This window comes from Bufo gargarizans, chromosome 5 (assembly GCF_014858855.1).
Source record: "Bufo gargarizans isolate SCDJY-AF-19 chromosome 5, ASM1485885v1, whole genome shotgun sequence".
Classification (NCBI taxonomy): Eukaryota; Metazoa; Chordata; class Amphibia; order Anura; family Bufonidae; genus Bufo; species Bufo gargarizans.
In genome coordinates, this window is record NC_058084.1 from 346,049,251 (window position 1) to 346,065,410 (window position 16,160).

General features: G+C 40.0%; 1 protein-coding gene across 2 annotated transcripts in view; it reads right to left on the minus strand.

The window, feature by feature from the left end:
• Nucleotides 1-16,160, minus strand: part of CREB5 (cAMP responsive element binding protein 5) — a 506,504-nt gene that overhangs the window by 320,432 nt on the left and 169,912 nt on the right. For both annotated transcript variants that reach the window (XM_044293077.1, XM_044293078.1), the window contains exon 5: nt 15,458-15,627. In XM_044293077.1, coding sequence (XP_044149012.1) covers nt 15,458-15,627 — 170 coding nt within the window. The remainder of the gene's footprint in view (nt 1-15,457; nt 15,628-16,160) is intronic.

Consider the following 16,160-nt stretch of genomic DNA (forward strand, 5'->3'; position numbering starts at 1 on the left):
ACAGGACTTTACATAAAGGCAGACGCCTCCCCCTCTCTGGTTTTGGCAATCCTTTCTAAACAGATTGTAACCCTGTACATTACACGCCCAGTCATAGCTATCATCCAGCTATGTCTCAGTTATTCCCACTATGTTATAGTCCTCCTCACACATCACTAATTCCAGTTCACCAGTTTTATTAGTCAGGCTTCTGGCATTAGTATACATGCAATTAAGAGGTTTATGTATATTTTTTTACCCTACACCTTTCCTTCTGAACTGATCTATTCCCTCCTTCTATTTCTCCCCCAGTCCCATTACCTTGCCCCGGTCTCTATCTGCACTCTATCTTCCCATCCTATAACGTAATTACCCTCCCCCCAGTCCCTAGTTTAAACACTCCTCTAGCCATTTTCTCCCCCTTCCCCATTGAGGTGCAGCCGATCCCTACCATAGGGCCTGTAGCCAACAGAGAACTCAGCCCAGTTCTCCAGGAAAGCAAACCCCTTCTTCCTACACCAGTTCTTGACCCGCTTCTTAACCTCTCTAATCTCCCGCTGCCTTTCTTGTGTGGCTCGTAGTACCGGTAGTATTTCAGAAAATACTACCTTTGAGGTCCTTGCCCTAAGCTTTTGACTTAAATCCCTAAAATCATTTTAAGGACGCTCCGCCTACCTCTAACTTTGTGAATGGTTCCGATATGGACCATGTCTGCTGGATCTTCTCCATTCCCTCCCAGTAATCTGTCAACCCGATCCACGATGTGTCGAATTCGAGTGCCAGGAAGACAACACACCATTCGACGATCCCGGTCTTTGTGATAGATTGCCCTATCTGTACCCCTAATAATTGAGTCTCCCACTACCAGCACATGTCTGGCCTGCCCTGCTCTCCTGGTCCCCTGCGTACTGGAGCTGACGTTCCCCTGACTGGCAGAGGAAGTGTCTGGCTGCAGCAGTGCTCTCCCTGAACTGACATCCCACTCATCTGCCAACCGTGCAAACTTGTTGGGGTGTACAATGTACTGTAACAACACACATAACACATCACATACAGTCTAAACACGTTTACAAGTAATTTCTACAGAGCAAGTAGGAGGAACGTTAAAAGAACAGCATCAGAAAATTATTTATTGCTTAAATCAAAATTTTAAGCTACAAATATATATTTTTAGAATTTTGGGTGTTTTTTATTTTATTTATCATATCACTATATATACTTTAAATGAAGCAAATGGCTGTTGTAACCAGCTCCATTGTCTACCCAATGGACAGAGCTGTGTAGATTTAGTGTTGACTTCAAGCTACTTCAGAATTGGATTGGTGGGAGTGCAGGGTTCCAGAACACCACCAATCAGATATTGATGGTCTATCCTGAGGGTAGGCCATCAATATAAAGATCCTGGACACCTTTAAGTAAATTAGCAACATGTGCATGAACCAGATATAAAAAATATATAGAATTGGTTAAATGGGGGGGGGATTGTTGTAGGGAAATCTGCCTATGAAGCTTATGTGATACTGTATTTCTATTGAACTACTCAAAGCATTTAATTAACACATAAATGTCTACCATTAAATCATTGTAGCAATGTATAAAAAATTATGGTTGTGGCATAAAGATGTAACAATGTACCAATTTATGTTTCGAAATGGTTAAAATGAACCAGTTACAAATTCCAAGACCAGACTAAACTGGTGTATTTAGCAACCCAAACAATAAAAGGCCACAGTGTGAATTCATTAACTATTCATACTGATAAAATGAGCTCTAATGATCTCTCTTTAGGTAGCCGCAGACGACCATTGATAGACATTTAATGTATCTTATGTTTCCGTGAACAGGATGTGGAAAGGTTTTGAGGTTCTACTTTTCAAATGACAAAAAATTAAGTGGATTATGTTCTTGTAAGGCGCACATATAATGTATATCTAAACAGGATACACAAACCTATGCTCAGTGTCCTATGTACATATGGCATTACTGTGTATAGCTTGTAAGTGGGAATAACGTAAAGGACTGGGTGAAAGTCCTAATAACATTCCATTTTATAATATTACATAGGGATATACAGTATCTCACAAAAGTGAGTACACCCTTCAGATTTTTGTAAATATTTTATAACATCTTTTCATGGGACAACACTGAAGATATGACTCTATGTATGTAAAGTAATCAGTGTACAGATTGGTGTGCCCTCAAAATACCTCAACACACAGCCATTAATGTCTAAACCGCTGGCAACAAAAGTTAGTACACCCCTTAGTGAAAATGGCCAAATTGTGCCCAAAGTGTCAATGTTTTGTATGGCCACCATTATTTTCCAGCACTGCCTTAACTCTCGTGAGCATGGAGTTCACTAGAGCTTCGCAGGTTGTCACTGGAATACTCTTCCACTCCTCCATGATGACATCATGGAGCTTGTGGATGTCGGAGACCTTGCACTCCTCCACCTTCCATTTGAGGAGGCCCCACAGATGCTCAGAAGGGTTTAGGTCTGGAGACATGATTAGCCAGTCCAGCACTTTTACCCTCAGTTTCTTTAGCAATGCAGTGGAGGTGTATTTGGCATCATTATCATGTTGGAATACTGCCCTGCACCCCAGTTTCTAAAGGGATTGGATCATGCTCTGCTTCAGTATGTCACAGTACATGTTGGCATTGATGGTTCCCTCAAAGAATTATAGCTCGCACAGTCGGCAGTCCCGAGCCATGACATTCCCACCACCATGAATGACTGTAGGCAAGACACACGTGTCTTTGTACTATTTACTTGGTTGCCTTCTTTAGTTGGCCATAGTGAGGCTTGTTATGAGTGGAACCTGTCTTGTTAAACCGCTGTATGGTCTTGGCCACCATGCTGCGTCTCAGTTTCAGGGTGTTGGCAATGTTCTTATAGGCTAGGCTATCTTTATGTAGAGCAATAATTCTTTTTTTCAGGTCCTCAGAGACTTCTTTGTCATGAGGTGCCATGTTGAACTTCCAGTCACCAGTATGAGAGAGTGTCTCAGAGCGATAACACAAAATTTCACACAGCTTCTCTGCATTCACACCTGAGACCTTGTAACATAAACGAGTCACATGACACAGAGGAGGGAAAATGGTTAATTGGGCACAATTTAGCCATTTTCACTTAGGGGTGTATTCACTTTTGCTGCCAGCGGTTTAGACATTAATGGCTGTGTGCTGAGTTACTTTGAGGGCACACCAAACTTACACTGTTATAGAAGCCGTACACTGACTACTTTACATTGTATCAAAGCGTCAGATCTTCAGTGTTGTCCCATGAAAAGATATAATAAAATATTTACAAAAATGTGAGGGGTGTACTTACTTTTGTGACATACTGTATTGCCTTCAAGCAATGTATAATAAGAGCACTTTTACATATCTAAATCATACTTCTTGATAATGTAGCAATAAATTAGTTCTCCAGAACATCTTCAATAAAAAACATCTATTTATTTCACGTTCATATAAAGCAAAAAGTGCATATCTTCAGGAAGACATGCATTTCGGATGAAACACATAGGGGGACATTTATCAAGACTGGCATTTTCAATGCCGGTCTTGACTTCCCCTGCACAGCCGGCGGATGCACCAAATCTATTCAGAGGTGCAGGCTTCTCATAGATTTGGTGCATCCTCCCACTGGCTGTTCGACAGGTAATAGCTGCCGTCGATTTCTGTCTTAATTCACACCAAAAAACTGGCATAAATTCTGATAAATGTGGTGGATCTGCTGGTCCCACCATCACAATGCCCCCTTTTCTCGCCACTTCCGAAAGTGGTGAAAAGGGGGGAAAATATTGCATGCACCAAAATGTTCAACATTTTTACACCACAATAGTGGCATAAATACCATAATAAATGCCCCCCATAGTCTTTAGTAGCAGCTTCAGAGGATATGATTATGGACGATGGGGATCGTTTATCAAACTGGTGTAAATTAGAACTGGCTTAGTTGCCTATAGCAACCAGTCAGATTCCTCCTTTTGGAGCTGTCCAAAATGAAAGGTGGAATCTAATTGGAGAGAGAGAAAGAGTACTACAACCCCCATCACTGCTTCTATTCATACACTGCTATTGGGGAAGAATTGCACTGTGATTTATTGTGCCTTGATACTTTTGGATATACTACTACTCCTATTCTGCACTATAGTAAAGAGAGACTTATTTATTTATATCAACTGGCCTGGTCACTGACTCCTGCACCATCCGCAAGCCACTTCATCCACACCCTGCCTGCCAAAACTCTTAAAGGGGGTTCAACAGGCAGTATATATTGATGACTGGGGCCAGTAAGGCAAACCTCCTCCTCCAGAGCACTTCTGTGTTATCAAGAGACTAGGAAAAGGGTGAAGGACAGAGAGACACCCTAATTTTAAAAAAATGTATCTGGCCTGCCTGATACTGCCAAAGTGTATGTGCAATTCGACAAGAAGCTACTCTTGGTATGAAGACTACAGTACATTACCAAACTATTTGTGCACCATGTATCAGTGGAGATATAGGAGCTGGGTCCCTCCAACAAATAAAGTTGGCGCAATACCCTTCTGAGTGTTCCTTTAGAAATCTCAATAGAATGGACAGCAGACAGCTGGCAGCGTAGAAAAATAGGCTTTGAATAGACTATTTTTTGCAATTTTTGTATAAAGATTAACTGTAACCTGATGTTAAGTTAAAGCTGAGCCTATGATTTAAAAGGCCAGTCACTAATTCAGTGGTTATACAGATGTTTTATTAGTCAAGCGTAAAAAATAACATACTTGAAGAATTGTAACAATTCAAGAACTACCCGCGCCAATATGGCTGCACAATTGTGCCTTATTCAGAACATTTAGGAAAAGCGTTCACATCTCCATGGTATTTAAAAAGCATAATCTTGCTGCTGACCTGCACCATGCCCCGTATCTGCTGTTAATGCTCACATGAAAATGGCATTTGATGGTTTGATGCAATAACAAAATGTAAGCTTTGCCTCTTCGAAACCTGTAAAAAGCTCACTTAATTACAAGGCATATACTCGATGACTAAATAAAGATGTAAAACAAGGCAAAAGCAACAAATTGTTGTAAATTAAAACTATAATATCACGTTTCAAATAAATGTCATGATCTTCAGAACGTATGAGATGCATGTTTATCTACTATAGCGTTTCACACATGAATGATTGAGCTAGTCTACTGAGCAGTTACTAAAATATTAGTGGACTACTTTAACTTAAATATATTTATTAAAATGAATTACAACACCAAAAACAGGATTTAAAGGCCTTTTTTATGGCAATAATATATATATATAATTAAACAAAAAGGGTTAAAAATAAGAATTACCAATATTCACCTTACTGTTCCCACGCAGCTCTCTACTTCCTGGATGTGGCTAGACACACAGGAAATGGAGAGCAGTAGGGACTGGAGTAGGGTGGGAACAGCAGCACTGGATGATTAGTTAGGTTGGTAATGTTTATTTATTTTTTAACCCTTTCTTCCTGGAATACCTATATAACCCCAATACCCCCTTTTCTCCCCGAGACCTGCTGACAAGGGTCCAATAAGTAGAGATGGGGGTGCTGATATTTAGGGCACGCACAATGAAGAGGCGCTTTAAGGCCTATTCCAACTACAGACTTGCGAGATTCGCAAGAACTTGAGCTTCTAGACATCCGGACCGAGCGCCATCTTGGAGCCCCCAGAGCATTATCTACACCTACAACAGGCGTAGAAAATGATGAATGAGACGGACCATCTTCCCCCACCCCCTTCCCTGCCCACGCCAAGTGCCCTTTTTTAGACCTTGCGCAAGCGGGGAAGAAGTCGCAAATTCTGCTGCAACATGGCATGCGACTGAATATGCATCAGATATATATACGCCACAAAAGTGGCTTATATCTGTTTGTAAATTACCCCCTTCATTTCGTTTTGGCGCTGATTTTGCAGCATTTCCACTTCAAAACAGCCTCCCATTCATTTCAATAAGAAGCAGCACTTGTTCTTTTTTCCATGTGGAGAAAAGAGGCAACATGCTCTATCTGCACTAAATCTCCCATTGAAATCAATGAGAAGCATCAAAAAACAGTTCCGTATGTGTCCATGCGTTTTTTTGGTGCAGTTTTTCACATAGATCCACGCCATAAAACATGAGCTGAAAATGCAGTTTTGCATTGAAGTAAACACTCGTTGGGTAAGGAAAAAAAGCATAAAAAAAAACATTTAAAAAAACAAGCAAAAAAACTTGCTGGAAAAAACCATGTGTGGATTCTGCTCTGAATTTTGTAGGCAGATTTTTAAAATCTATTACATGAACATACCCTTACTACTAGGACCTGTATTTATCAGGAAAACAATGATCCTATCTTTCCTGCTTTGCTCCCACCTACAGTATATAAACCCCTTTGGATTGTGCTGTAGCTTTACAGACGGCATAGAAACACTATGCATGAGACTCAGCTCTGAGCTAGCTACCCTCACATTGTAAAGATCTAAGTAGAAGTAGATCTTTACAATGTGAATACTTACGTGAATAAGCAGAATATGGCATATCCAAGGATACTATTATTGTTGATACTGCAATGATGAATAACACTAATCATACTAATAGTATACTATCTACAATAATAACAATCATAAAATATACTGTTCCGTTCAAGAAAGTTCCGTCCCTAAACGATCTTGACAGTAGAAGGATGAATCGACATGCTTTTCACTGATGATACACAAGTATTAAAAAAACAACAACCTCTAATACGAAAGACAGATTTCAATCAACAGAAATGACTGACTCCAGATCGAACCTCTCATAAAATCAATGAAGTCCCATCTGTTTTTCCTCTCTGCAGACCTCACGAGCCAGCGAAGAAAGTGTAAAAAAATGTTCTACTAATACAAACGTGTAGACATAAATTGGCTGCACCGACTAGACAGCAGCGGCTTAGAATATAATGAGGGGATTTATACTCCTTTCTGAAATGTGGCTCAACAGGCCTTTTTATGTAATTACTATGTATATTAGTTTTATTCAGTGTCTGTCTGTTTGGGGGTTACGATCTGCGTCTATTTCTCTCCGATTTATTAATATTAGTAAATTTACATTTTAAGACTACAGTTTTTAGTTGCCTTCCATGAGGAGGGGTGGAGGGTTTAGCACATCATACACAATGGGATGCAGTGAATCCCTATCACATTATTAGACTTGCGCTGCAAAGGTGAAATCTACAGGAATTACCATTAAAATGCTTCATACTGCGACGAAACAACAAGTCCAGTCACTGAGACTTTCAGGCAAGGTTTCCTGGGAAATAAAAGATTCTATGTGTGATTAACATATTAAAGAGAATCTGTTACTCTACTCAAGAAGCAGGAAGTTTCTAGCACATCTGGCAGCTAAGCGATCCATTTTAGTGTTTGTCACTAGCCAAGAAAGATCAATGAAGGGAGGAAAGCTGCTATATTTACCTATTTTCATATGTGGCATAGTACGTGGCACTTTACTTGTGCACTAAGTGGATGACTTAAGGTTTGTTTATAGTCTTTAACCATGATGGGACATAGGTCTCTATAGGATCTCCAGACACAAAATGGTAGAACATATTTAAAGGGGTTTCCCAGGAAGTTAATATTGATGAGCTAGTCTCAGGAAAGATCATCAATATCTGATGGGTGAGGGTCCAAACCCTGGCACTGCCCCCGATCAGCTGTTTAAAGGGGCCACAGCACTCGGAAACTGTGCTGCCTATTCAGATTGTACCAAGCACAGTTTCATACAATAGATGGCGGCTGTGTTTGGTATTGCAATTCAATCCATTTGATTTGAATAGGACTGAGCTGGAGAAAGTCCATGTGACCAAAGAACGTGACATCACAGGCTGAGAATGAGGTTGTACCACTTGCCCAAGTGCTTCACCCCCTTCTGAAAGCAGATCAGTGGGAGTTCTGGGAGTTAGTGCCCCTCCTGAGGATATACCAATAATATCTCATTCCCAAATATCCTCTTTAAAAACTATGCATACCTTCGGGGGCATTTTTCATTTTTACATTTTATTCATTTAGAGCTAAAAATAGATTTTTCGTTAAAAATGATCAGCTGCTTCTGAGATACACGGATTATGTGTAGCTCTTATCTCTGATCTCCTTGGCCTCATAAACATTTATTAAAAGGAGTTTTTGAGTTGTATAAAAAAAAAAGCACTATAAAGCACAGTATATAAAGCACTGTAAATCTGATGGTCAGCAATATATACAGGCTAAGCAAGTATTAGGCAAAAAAATAATAATTATATTTACTCATTTCCCTAGTTCTGTTCTGGCCCTTTGTTAACATGCAGTTGCAGAACTGTGGGGTCATGTAACAACAATATCTTAGGTTTTCCTCAAAATGCCTTTCCCCTTCCCCTGCTCTGCAAAGGGGGTGAATAAAATTGCTGTTCTACCTGCAGTCTGACTGCTGGGATACTGGTGTTGTCCGTGTGTGACTAAAAGCCACGGCTGTACAGTACAATAACATTGCTGATACACACAGGATCTTCCCTCCTACCTGTTCTTGCGCAGTGCTCTACAGACACTTCTTCACAGCCAGCAGAAGAGTACAGAGGAGAGAACTCCTCTAGTCTTTTCCAGCTCTGTGTCTGCAGGGTGAGGATGGAGGGAAGATCCTGTGCACAGTATTTATCTCTTCAGTGCCTGGAGAAGAGGAAACTCTGCACCTGCTCAGTACCTGAGGCAGAGCCTCCAGCCCTAAGTCTGTACTGCTGATGGTAGAAGAATCCAGTGGAGGGGGGGGGGGACACAGGGTAGACAGCACAGACAGCAGATTGGGCAGTGCAGGGGGCATGGCTTATCACTCCATCCAGCACAGCCTTCATAATGATGCTCTGTGCACAGAGGCAGACCTTCTCCCTTAGTTTAGTGCACGGGATGTCATCAGAGCAGGGAGAAAAGCTGACATCACAGGACATATGACGATCAGCTATCTCGGAGAACAGGGCCACTGTCTTTGAAGTAAGTGAATTGAAAATCCGTTACATTTGCTTAGTTAGAAACACACAAAGAGCAAAAAAATTACTTGGACAACCCCTTTAAAGGTACCGTTACATGAGAAATTATCGGTATGATTGAGTTACGAACAAGTCATTTCTTGATGTAGTGAACGTTTCAACAATGATCCTTTGGTTGCGCCAATTATCATTCACAAAGTCATAATTTCGATTGCATAGTCCACTGTTCATAAACCAGACTGTTGCATTGTGTTGCATAATGTTGTGGACAAATAAATATTCTGTAATCGTGCATGCAGCGAACGATTCCTGTTTATACGTATGAAATCGTTAACATCCAACGATACTTTTTGTGCCCACACAAACAATTGAACCAACAAGAAATCTACCGATTGTCGCTCTATCATTTATTGGTTTTACACTGCTTGATAATTGTGCAGTTTACACGATAATTGGCTCGTGTAAAAGTACTTTAAGCGATATTCTTATCAGTTTGATAAGAATTGAGGTCAGGAGATCAGAGATAAGAGTTCCACATGAGCCTTTGATAGGATTAATGGAAAACAGAAAGTGACAGCTAATTTTAACCCACATTTCTCTGAAATGGCTAAACATTTTTAATAAAGGCAAAATGAAAAAATGACTTTTAGCCCAAAATAAGTAAAACACAATCATTAAAATTTGCCCCAAAGTGTCCAAAGCCTTTAAGTCTTTATAAAGGTTTTAAGATTTTAGAGGCACTAAAAGTGTCCTTTTTACCATGAAAGTGGCCTTTTTACGATGTAAAATATGCATTCCACTTCTAAACTACTTCTCATAATAGCTATAGGTGGCCAGAATGTTATCATTTAGCTCTATGGCTATGCAGGGAAAGCCCAGTACCAGAATATCAGAACTCTAACCAATATAAAAATATATTTAAAATTTAATCAGCACAGAATATTGGATCAACTGAGAAAAAAAAACTAACAAAAAGAAAAAGAAAGGATGATTGCTTTTTAAGTGATCCCAATGAACTAGAGAACATTATATTATGCAACCTATTTAGAAAAACACACTAAAGATAATGCTCTAATTTAGAGAAAACTATACGTGACACAATAAAAGAAATGGAATTGCAAATAAGACATAACTTTTGCACATTAAATGAATCTAAAAGTAGTCAAACATATAGTTATATAATAGTAAATCACAACAATAACACTCATAAATGCAAACCCCCTTCAAATAGATCAGAATTAATTATTTCTGATACAGAAAGAAATATATATTTTTTTTTACATAAACCCATTTCTGGTTTTGCCCTAAAAGTAAGCAGCCCAAGGTAACTAACACACAGTGGCAGATTTATGAGAACTGTCTATAAGGGTCCATAGTGTTTTGCAGTCCGCAAATTGCGGACCGCAAAACACTGACGCCGCACATTGCTGGCACTTAACAGATAATTCCTATTCTTGTCCGCAGCTGCGGACAAGAATAGGACATGTTCTATTTTTTTCCGGAGCCGCGGACCAGAGGTTTGGGGCCGCGGACTGGAAATGCGGATGCGGACAGTACACTGTGTCCTGTTCTCATCTTTTCTGGCCCTACTGAAAATGAATGGGTCCGCACCTGTTCAGCATAATTGCGGAACAGATACGAACCCATTAAACGGACGTCTGAATGGACCCTAAGAAGAATGGTTGCTATAGGCAGCAAAAACCAATCACAGCACAGCTTTCATTTATTAAAATGCTCTGGAAAAATTAAAGCTGTGCTGTGATTAGTTGCTATGGAGTTGGACAACAAAGACAGTTTTATTACTATATAATTTTTATTAAGCACAGACTTAATGGGCTTTTGTCTTTTTCCATCCTTAACAACTATGTAACTAAGAGAAAAAATACTCAAAAATCATATATATAAATATAAAAAAAAGGCAAAAAAAAGATTGTGCACCATGCTAATCATTCCAGTCTTGTATTTTGCAGAGTGTGACTTTGCTTCCATTTGTTTTAGATTTGATTTAGTTGTAGGCTTTTCACATTTTGACAAGAAAACACCTTATTAAACTAAGCAATGACTTTTTCATAGCTTTCAGGCTGAAGTTTAACTTTTTTTTTTACTCTCTGTATGTGGCTTTATAATGCCCCAAGGTTTTATTTTAGAGAGGCGTTGCTTCCAGCTAATCCTACCCATAATTTCCCTTAATATTATGGTATTTTCCAGGATCCTTTGATTTAATACAGTCTATGGTTACTAAGGCAAAGCATCAATGAAAAGATGCTTGAATAGTGAATGTGCGTGAGTGGACAGGAAGACAAATGTGGATAACATTAAAAGGAAAGTGGAGGAGAAAGACGAAGATATTCCCAGGAGAGCCCCATCTGTGAACACTTCACCACTCCCCAACGAATGGAGCTCTGCGTGGGCACAGGTGGATCCCAGCCTCCTGCTGGAGCAGAGCTCAGCGCGTAGCCTGAAAGAAGACTTTCATTACTGTTGGCTGTTTGGATTGGAAATAAGCCATCTCAAACATTTGCAGGTGGCTTGGCCATACTTTGACACTTAAATATTTGAGGCCGTGATAAAATCAGAATATTACTACAATATAGCGCTATACAAAGCGTAATGTGCAATCCTTAATATGAAATGTATGTTAAAAGATCCATTCTCTGGAGACCACTAAGAAATTCACATTTGAAATTAGTATACTACTTATTCCCAAATGTTTTGGTTTTAATGTGTTTTGGGAGGGAATGGAAATGAAAGCGAGTCCGTCCAAGTTCTTTTGCCTTTCATGCTCATGTTACAACTGTTCGAGGCATACATTTTCAAAAGGCTCACATTTTTTATTTTTGCTTATCCTCCTATGGCAAATAGGAAAACTCATAAGTCTCACAGATTCATAATCCTGTTTGTAACAGCTCAGACAGGGTGAGGGAAAATAAAGGAAATTTGACATCATATGTTCAGATGCTATCAAGAAACACTTTGATACCCATCAGTACCCTCTCCCCCGTATACCTGTATCCTCATGTGGAAATAATATATCAGATGTTTAAAGATGAACTGTATAAAATCTGTCTACAATTGTAAATTATATTCTAATATATTTCTATAAATGTCATTTAATATACAGTAATCACATAGAAAAACATTGGTGGCCTAGTAGGCCCAGTGCTAACCTGGCCTACCAAAAGACCTGAGGCTCCTCTGGTGGTACTAGCATTAAAGGGGTTTTCCAGGATTACTAGAGATATGTTCATGTAATTGCTTACCTCATGTACATCTTCCCCATTAGGACTCTCCTAACCCCTTTTCCCCCATGTACGCAAATCATTCTGGTTTGTTTTCACCCTGTAGGTGGCACTTCCTGTATCCAACCAAACCCATGATGCACTTCTTTTTTCACTACCACAGTTCCAGCACCACCCCTTACAATGCCCATCTAGTTTATAGCTTCTCCCCTCCCCCAGCTAGTTACATAGACTCTATCACTGCCCCTGTTGCTGCTTTGGCACGTCCATGGACATATCCCAGGAAATAAGAAAAAGCTGCATGGACATGGTAATGTGACCACAGCCTGGAACGGGAGATAGAAGTTACAGCTACCTTTATAAATGATCATTTTAAAGCAGGGATGCCCAACCTGCGGCCCTCTAGCTCTTGCAAAACTACAACTCCCAGCATGCATTAATAGCCTACAGCTATTAGAGCATGCTGTGAGTTGTAGTTTTGCAACGGCTGGAGGGCCACAGGTTGAGCATCCCTGTTTTAAAGGGTGTTGATGCAAACCAGAAAAAAACCTTTAAAGCCTACAAGGGTCAGCGGTAAACAACTTTGTCTGAAGCTCTCAAAAGAAAGAACATTGACTGGTTTTCCACTGTTTTGGATTATATCAGAAAAATATACTAGTTCCTGTTGATGATATGACCAATAAGTGGGTCCCAAATAACAGGCAATGTGATTAAAGTAGATATCAAGGAGACAGATAGAATGGAGAAAATGACAGGGTCTGCCGAAGGTCCTGAAAGAACAACGTTTCAAGAAACATCTTCATGTACAGGGCTGAAACATGCTATACCTGTATTAAAACCTCTTTGAATTGACATGACCTTCTTCTTTCAGGGACCATCAGCAGAGCCTGTCATACCATCTTTGTCCATGGTATTTGTCAATTTAATATTTATTTTTTCCATAGTATCTTCCTTCAGGGACCACCAGCAGCATCTATTATAAACCCATTTCTGTGTAGTCTCTTTCTACTTGGCATGGACATACTTGGAAGCAGAGACTGGTTTCCAGTGCCAACTAGATATTGGGTCCAAATTATTTTGCTTTTCAAACTCATGTTACAACAAGTTGGCATTCAGTATATTATTTTTTTATTCTATATTTTGGACTTACTGCCCTAAAGGGAATCTGTCATCAGCCACATCCCTAGCCATCTGTTTGTACAGACACATAGCTGTGGTTCACCTGATCAAAATGCTGTTTTTATTTTATAATAATTTTTCTTAATATGCAAATGAGGTAGCTGTATTTGTCTGGCCGTTTCTCGGCATATTTGCCAAAATTTGGGCGGATCACCACCACACCTCATTACAACTAATGGGGCCGGACGGCATTCCGGCAGCGTCTAGCAATGCGGGATCCAGCAGGCTGTTCCCGATCGGTAAATGCTAGTGTGCAACTAGCCTTACACTAAATGCACTCTAAGGCCTCATGCACACGACCGTTGTTTGGGTCTGCATCCGAGCCGCCGTTTTGGATGCAGACCCATTCACTTCAGTGGGGCCGCAAAAGATGCGGACAGCACTCCGTGTGCTGTCTGCATCCGTGGCTCCATTCCGCGGCCCCGTTAAAAAAATATGACATGTCCTATTCTTGTCCGTGCTTTGCGGACAAGAATAGGCATTTATATTGCCGGCGCCCGTTCCGTTCCGCAAATTTGCGGAAATCAACACGGATGGCTTCCGTATTTTGCGGACCGCAAAAAACGGCACGGCCGTGTGCATAAAGCCTAAGGCTCCATTCAGACATCCTAAGTGAATTGCGGATCCGCAATACACCCAGTCGGCACCCCTATAGAAATGCCTATTCTTGTCCGCAATTGCGGACAAGAATAGGACATGCTCTTTTTTTTCCCGAAGCTGCGGACTGGAAGATCGGGGCCGCGCTCTGGAAAGGCGGATGCGGAGAGCACATAGTGCGCTCTCCGCATCCATTCAGTCCCCATAGAGAATGAATAGGTCCGCACCCGTTCCACACAATTGCAGAACGGGTGCGGACAACACTTGCGGTAGTGTGAATGAAGCCTAAGGTTACTCAAATGGTGTGAGGTCATTTTTGTTGTTTTGTAGTCCTAAAAAACTTCTAGATGCTTTTACATAATATTCCTTATAAAGAACCTACGGCAGAAATCACAGCAGAGTGGCGGTATTTTGAGCTAAACACAGGAGTGGATGCAAAGGAGAGATGCAAGAGTCTTTCCTTTATACTCTATGGGGGAAATTTATCGATGTCTTTACAGCATAAAAATTATGGCACACCTAATATTTCCTCCATAATTTGGAACTTTTAGAGGTTCTCGCCACTTTACAAAAGTGGCAAGAACCTCTAAAAAAAATGCAAATTATAGAGCATGTAAGGCACGCGCCATAATGTATGCCTTTTTTTACACCACTATAGTGGTGTAAAGACATTGATAAATATCCCTATAGAGTATAAAGGGACAGGGCTTAGAATGAGGAGCTAGAATGAGGAGCTGGTGTAAGTTATAGCTGAAGTCTATGCCAGGTCCTAGCTTCAGTTTCTGGTGTATGGACTAACAGAGATGCAGCTAATTTATTAAGAGACATCTGTCTCTTAATAAATTAGGAGTATCTCACACCGACGCAGAGGGGATCAAGACTGGTGTATGGTAACATCATTCTTGATAAATGTCCCTCTCTTATGTTTCCTTTCTTTTGTTTCAAAACTGCATGTGTGTTCTAGCTTGAATTTTATCCTCTTTTTTGCATTCTCTTCCAGCTTTAGTTAAAAAACTGCACAATAAAAAACGGATACAAAGATGACATGTAGGATTCCAACGTAATTCAAATAATATACTACATCCACTTCATATAAAAGCCACATGGTTAGAAACAATTCGAAAGTTGACATTTTGACATTGAAACAATAAATTGATGGTTCAAAACATTCTTTTCATTCTGCGCTTTTGTCTCTTTTTGGTAAAAGGAAATTCAATAAAGGTCAAAGATCTTTAAGCATGTGCCAAAAAGATAACACAAACCTTGTTCAATGCAAGGACAATCCATAAAAAGAAACATATAGCATTATGTAGAAATTTTCCAGACGATAAGTGTCAATCCTAGTACATGGCAGTGATAAATATTCTTTATACTTGGCATAAATATCTAAACATAGATACATTCATCTAATATTTTAATAAACCATAAGGGAAACTTTTATCAAAGAACATAAAACACGTCGTCCTACCCAATCTGGCGATTTGTAGAAGGTGCTTGTGTGATGACTGAGCTGGACTGGGGAGATGGCATTGCCTGTTGTATTACAACACTGGTGTCATGGTTTGGCAGTCTTGGATTTGATAGCTGGTGTGATGCAGGTCCTGCCATGCCTCCAACCGAGTTATGTAGTGTGATGTTCTGCAAGAAGAAGAAACAGGAAATGGCCTATTGTTACTTGTTTGTTTATGCACTTCACTAGACCAAAATGATTGTCATTCCTTTTAGGTCATTATTACATACTTAAGTTTTGCATCTTGGAGAAAAAAATAAATTCCCTCTTGATCCTTTAAGGCAGAACACAATTTTCCTGGAACATCAATTCTTGGTGTCATACATTGTAAGATAAAAGTCTATGGGGAGACTTATCATCTCCCTGAGCAACTTTTCTGGTGTAAAAAAGTCAAAACATTTGTCTTGGTGATTTTTTAAACGCCTCTTGCTTCAAATTTTGTCATGATTGGCATATTCCTGCTCCTCCCTCGCCACTTTCCCGAAAGCGGTGTGGCCAGTGGGCCCGGCATATTTATCTTAATTTACTGAATTTTTCTGGCTCAAATTAAGACAGAAATCTACGGCAGCTCCAAGCTGCCATAGATTTTATTTTGGCGCATGGACTGTCGCAAGATGCACCAAGTTATGATGAGGGCAGCGCTTCGTCATAAATTAGGCAC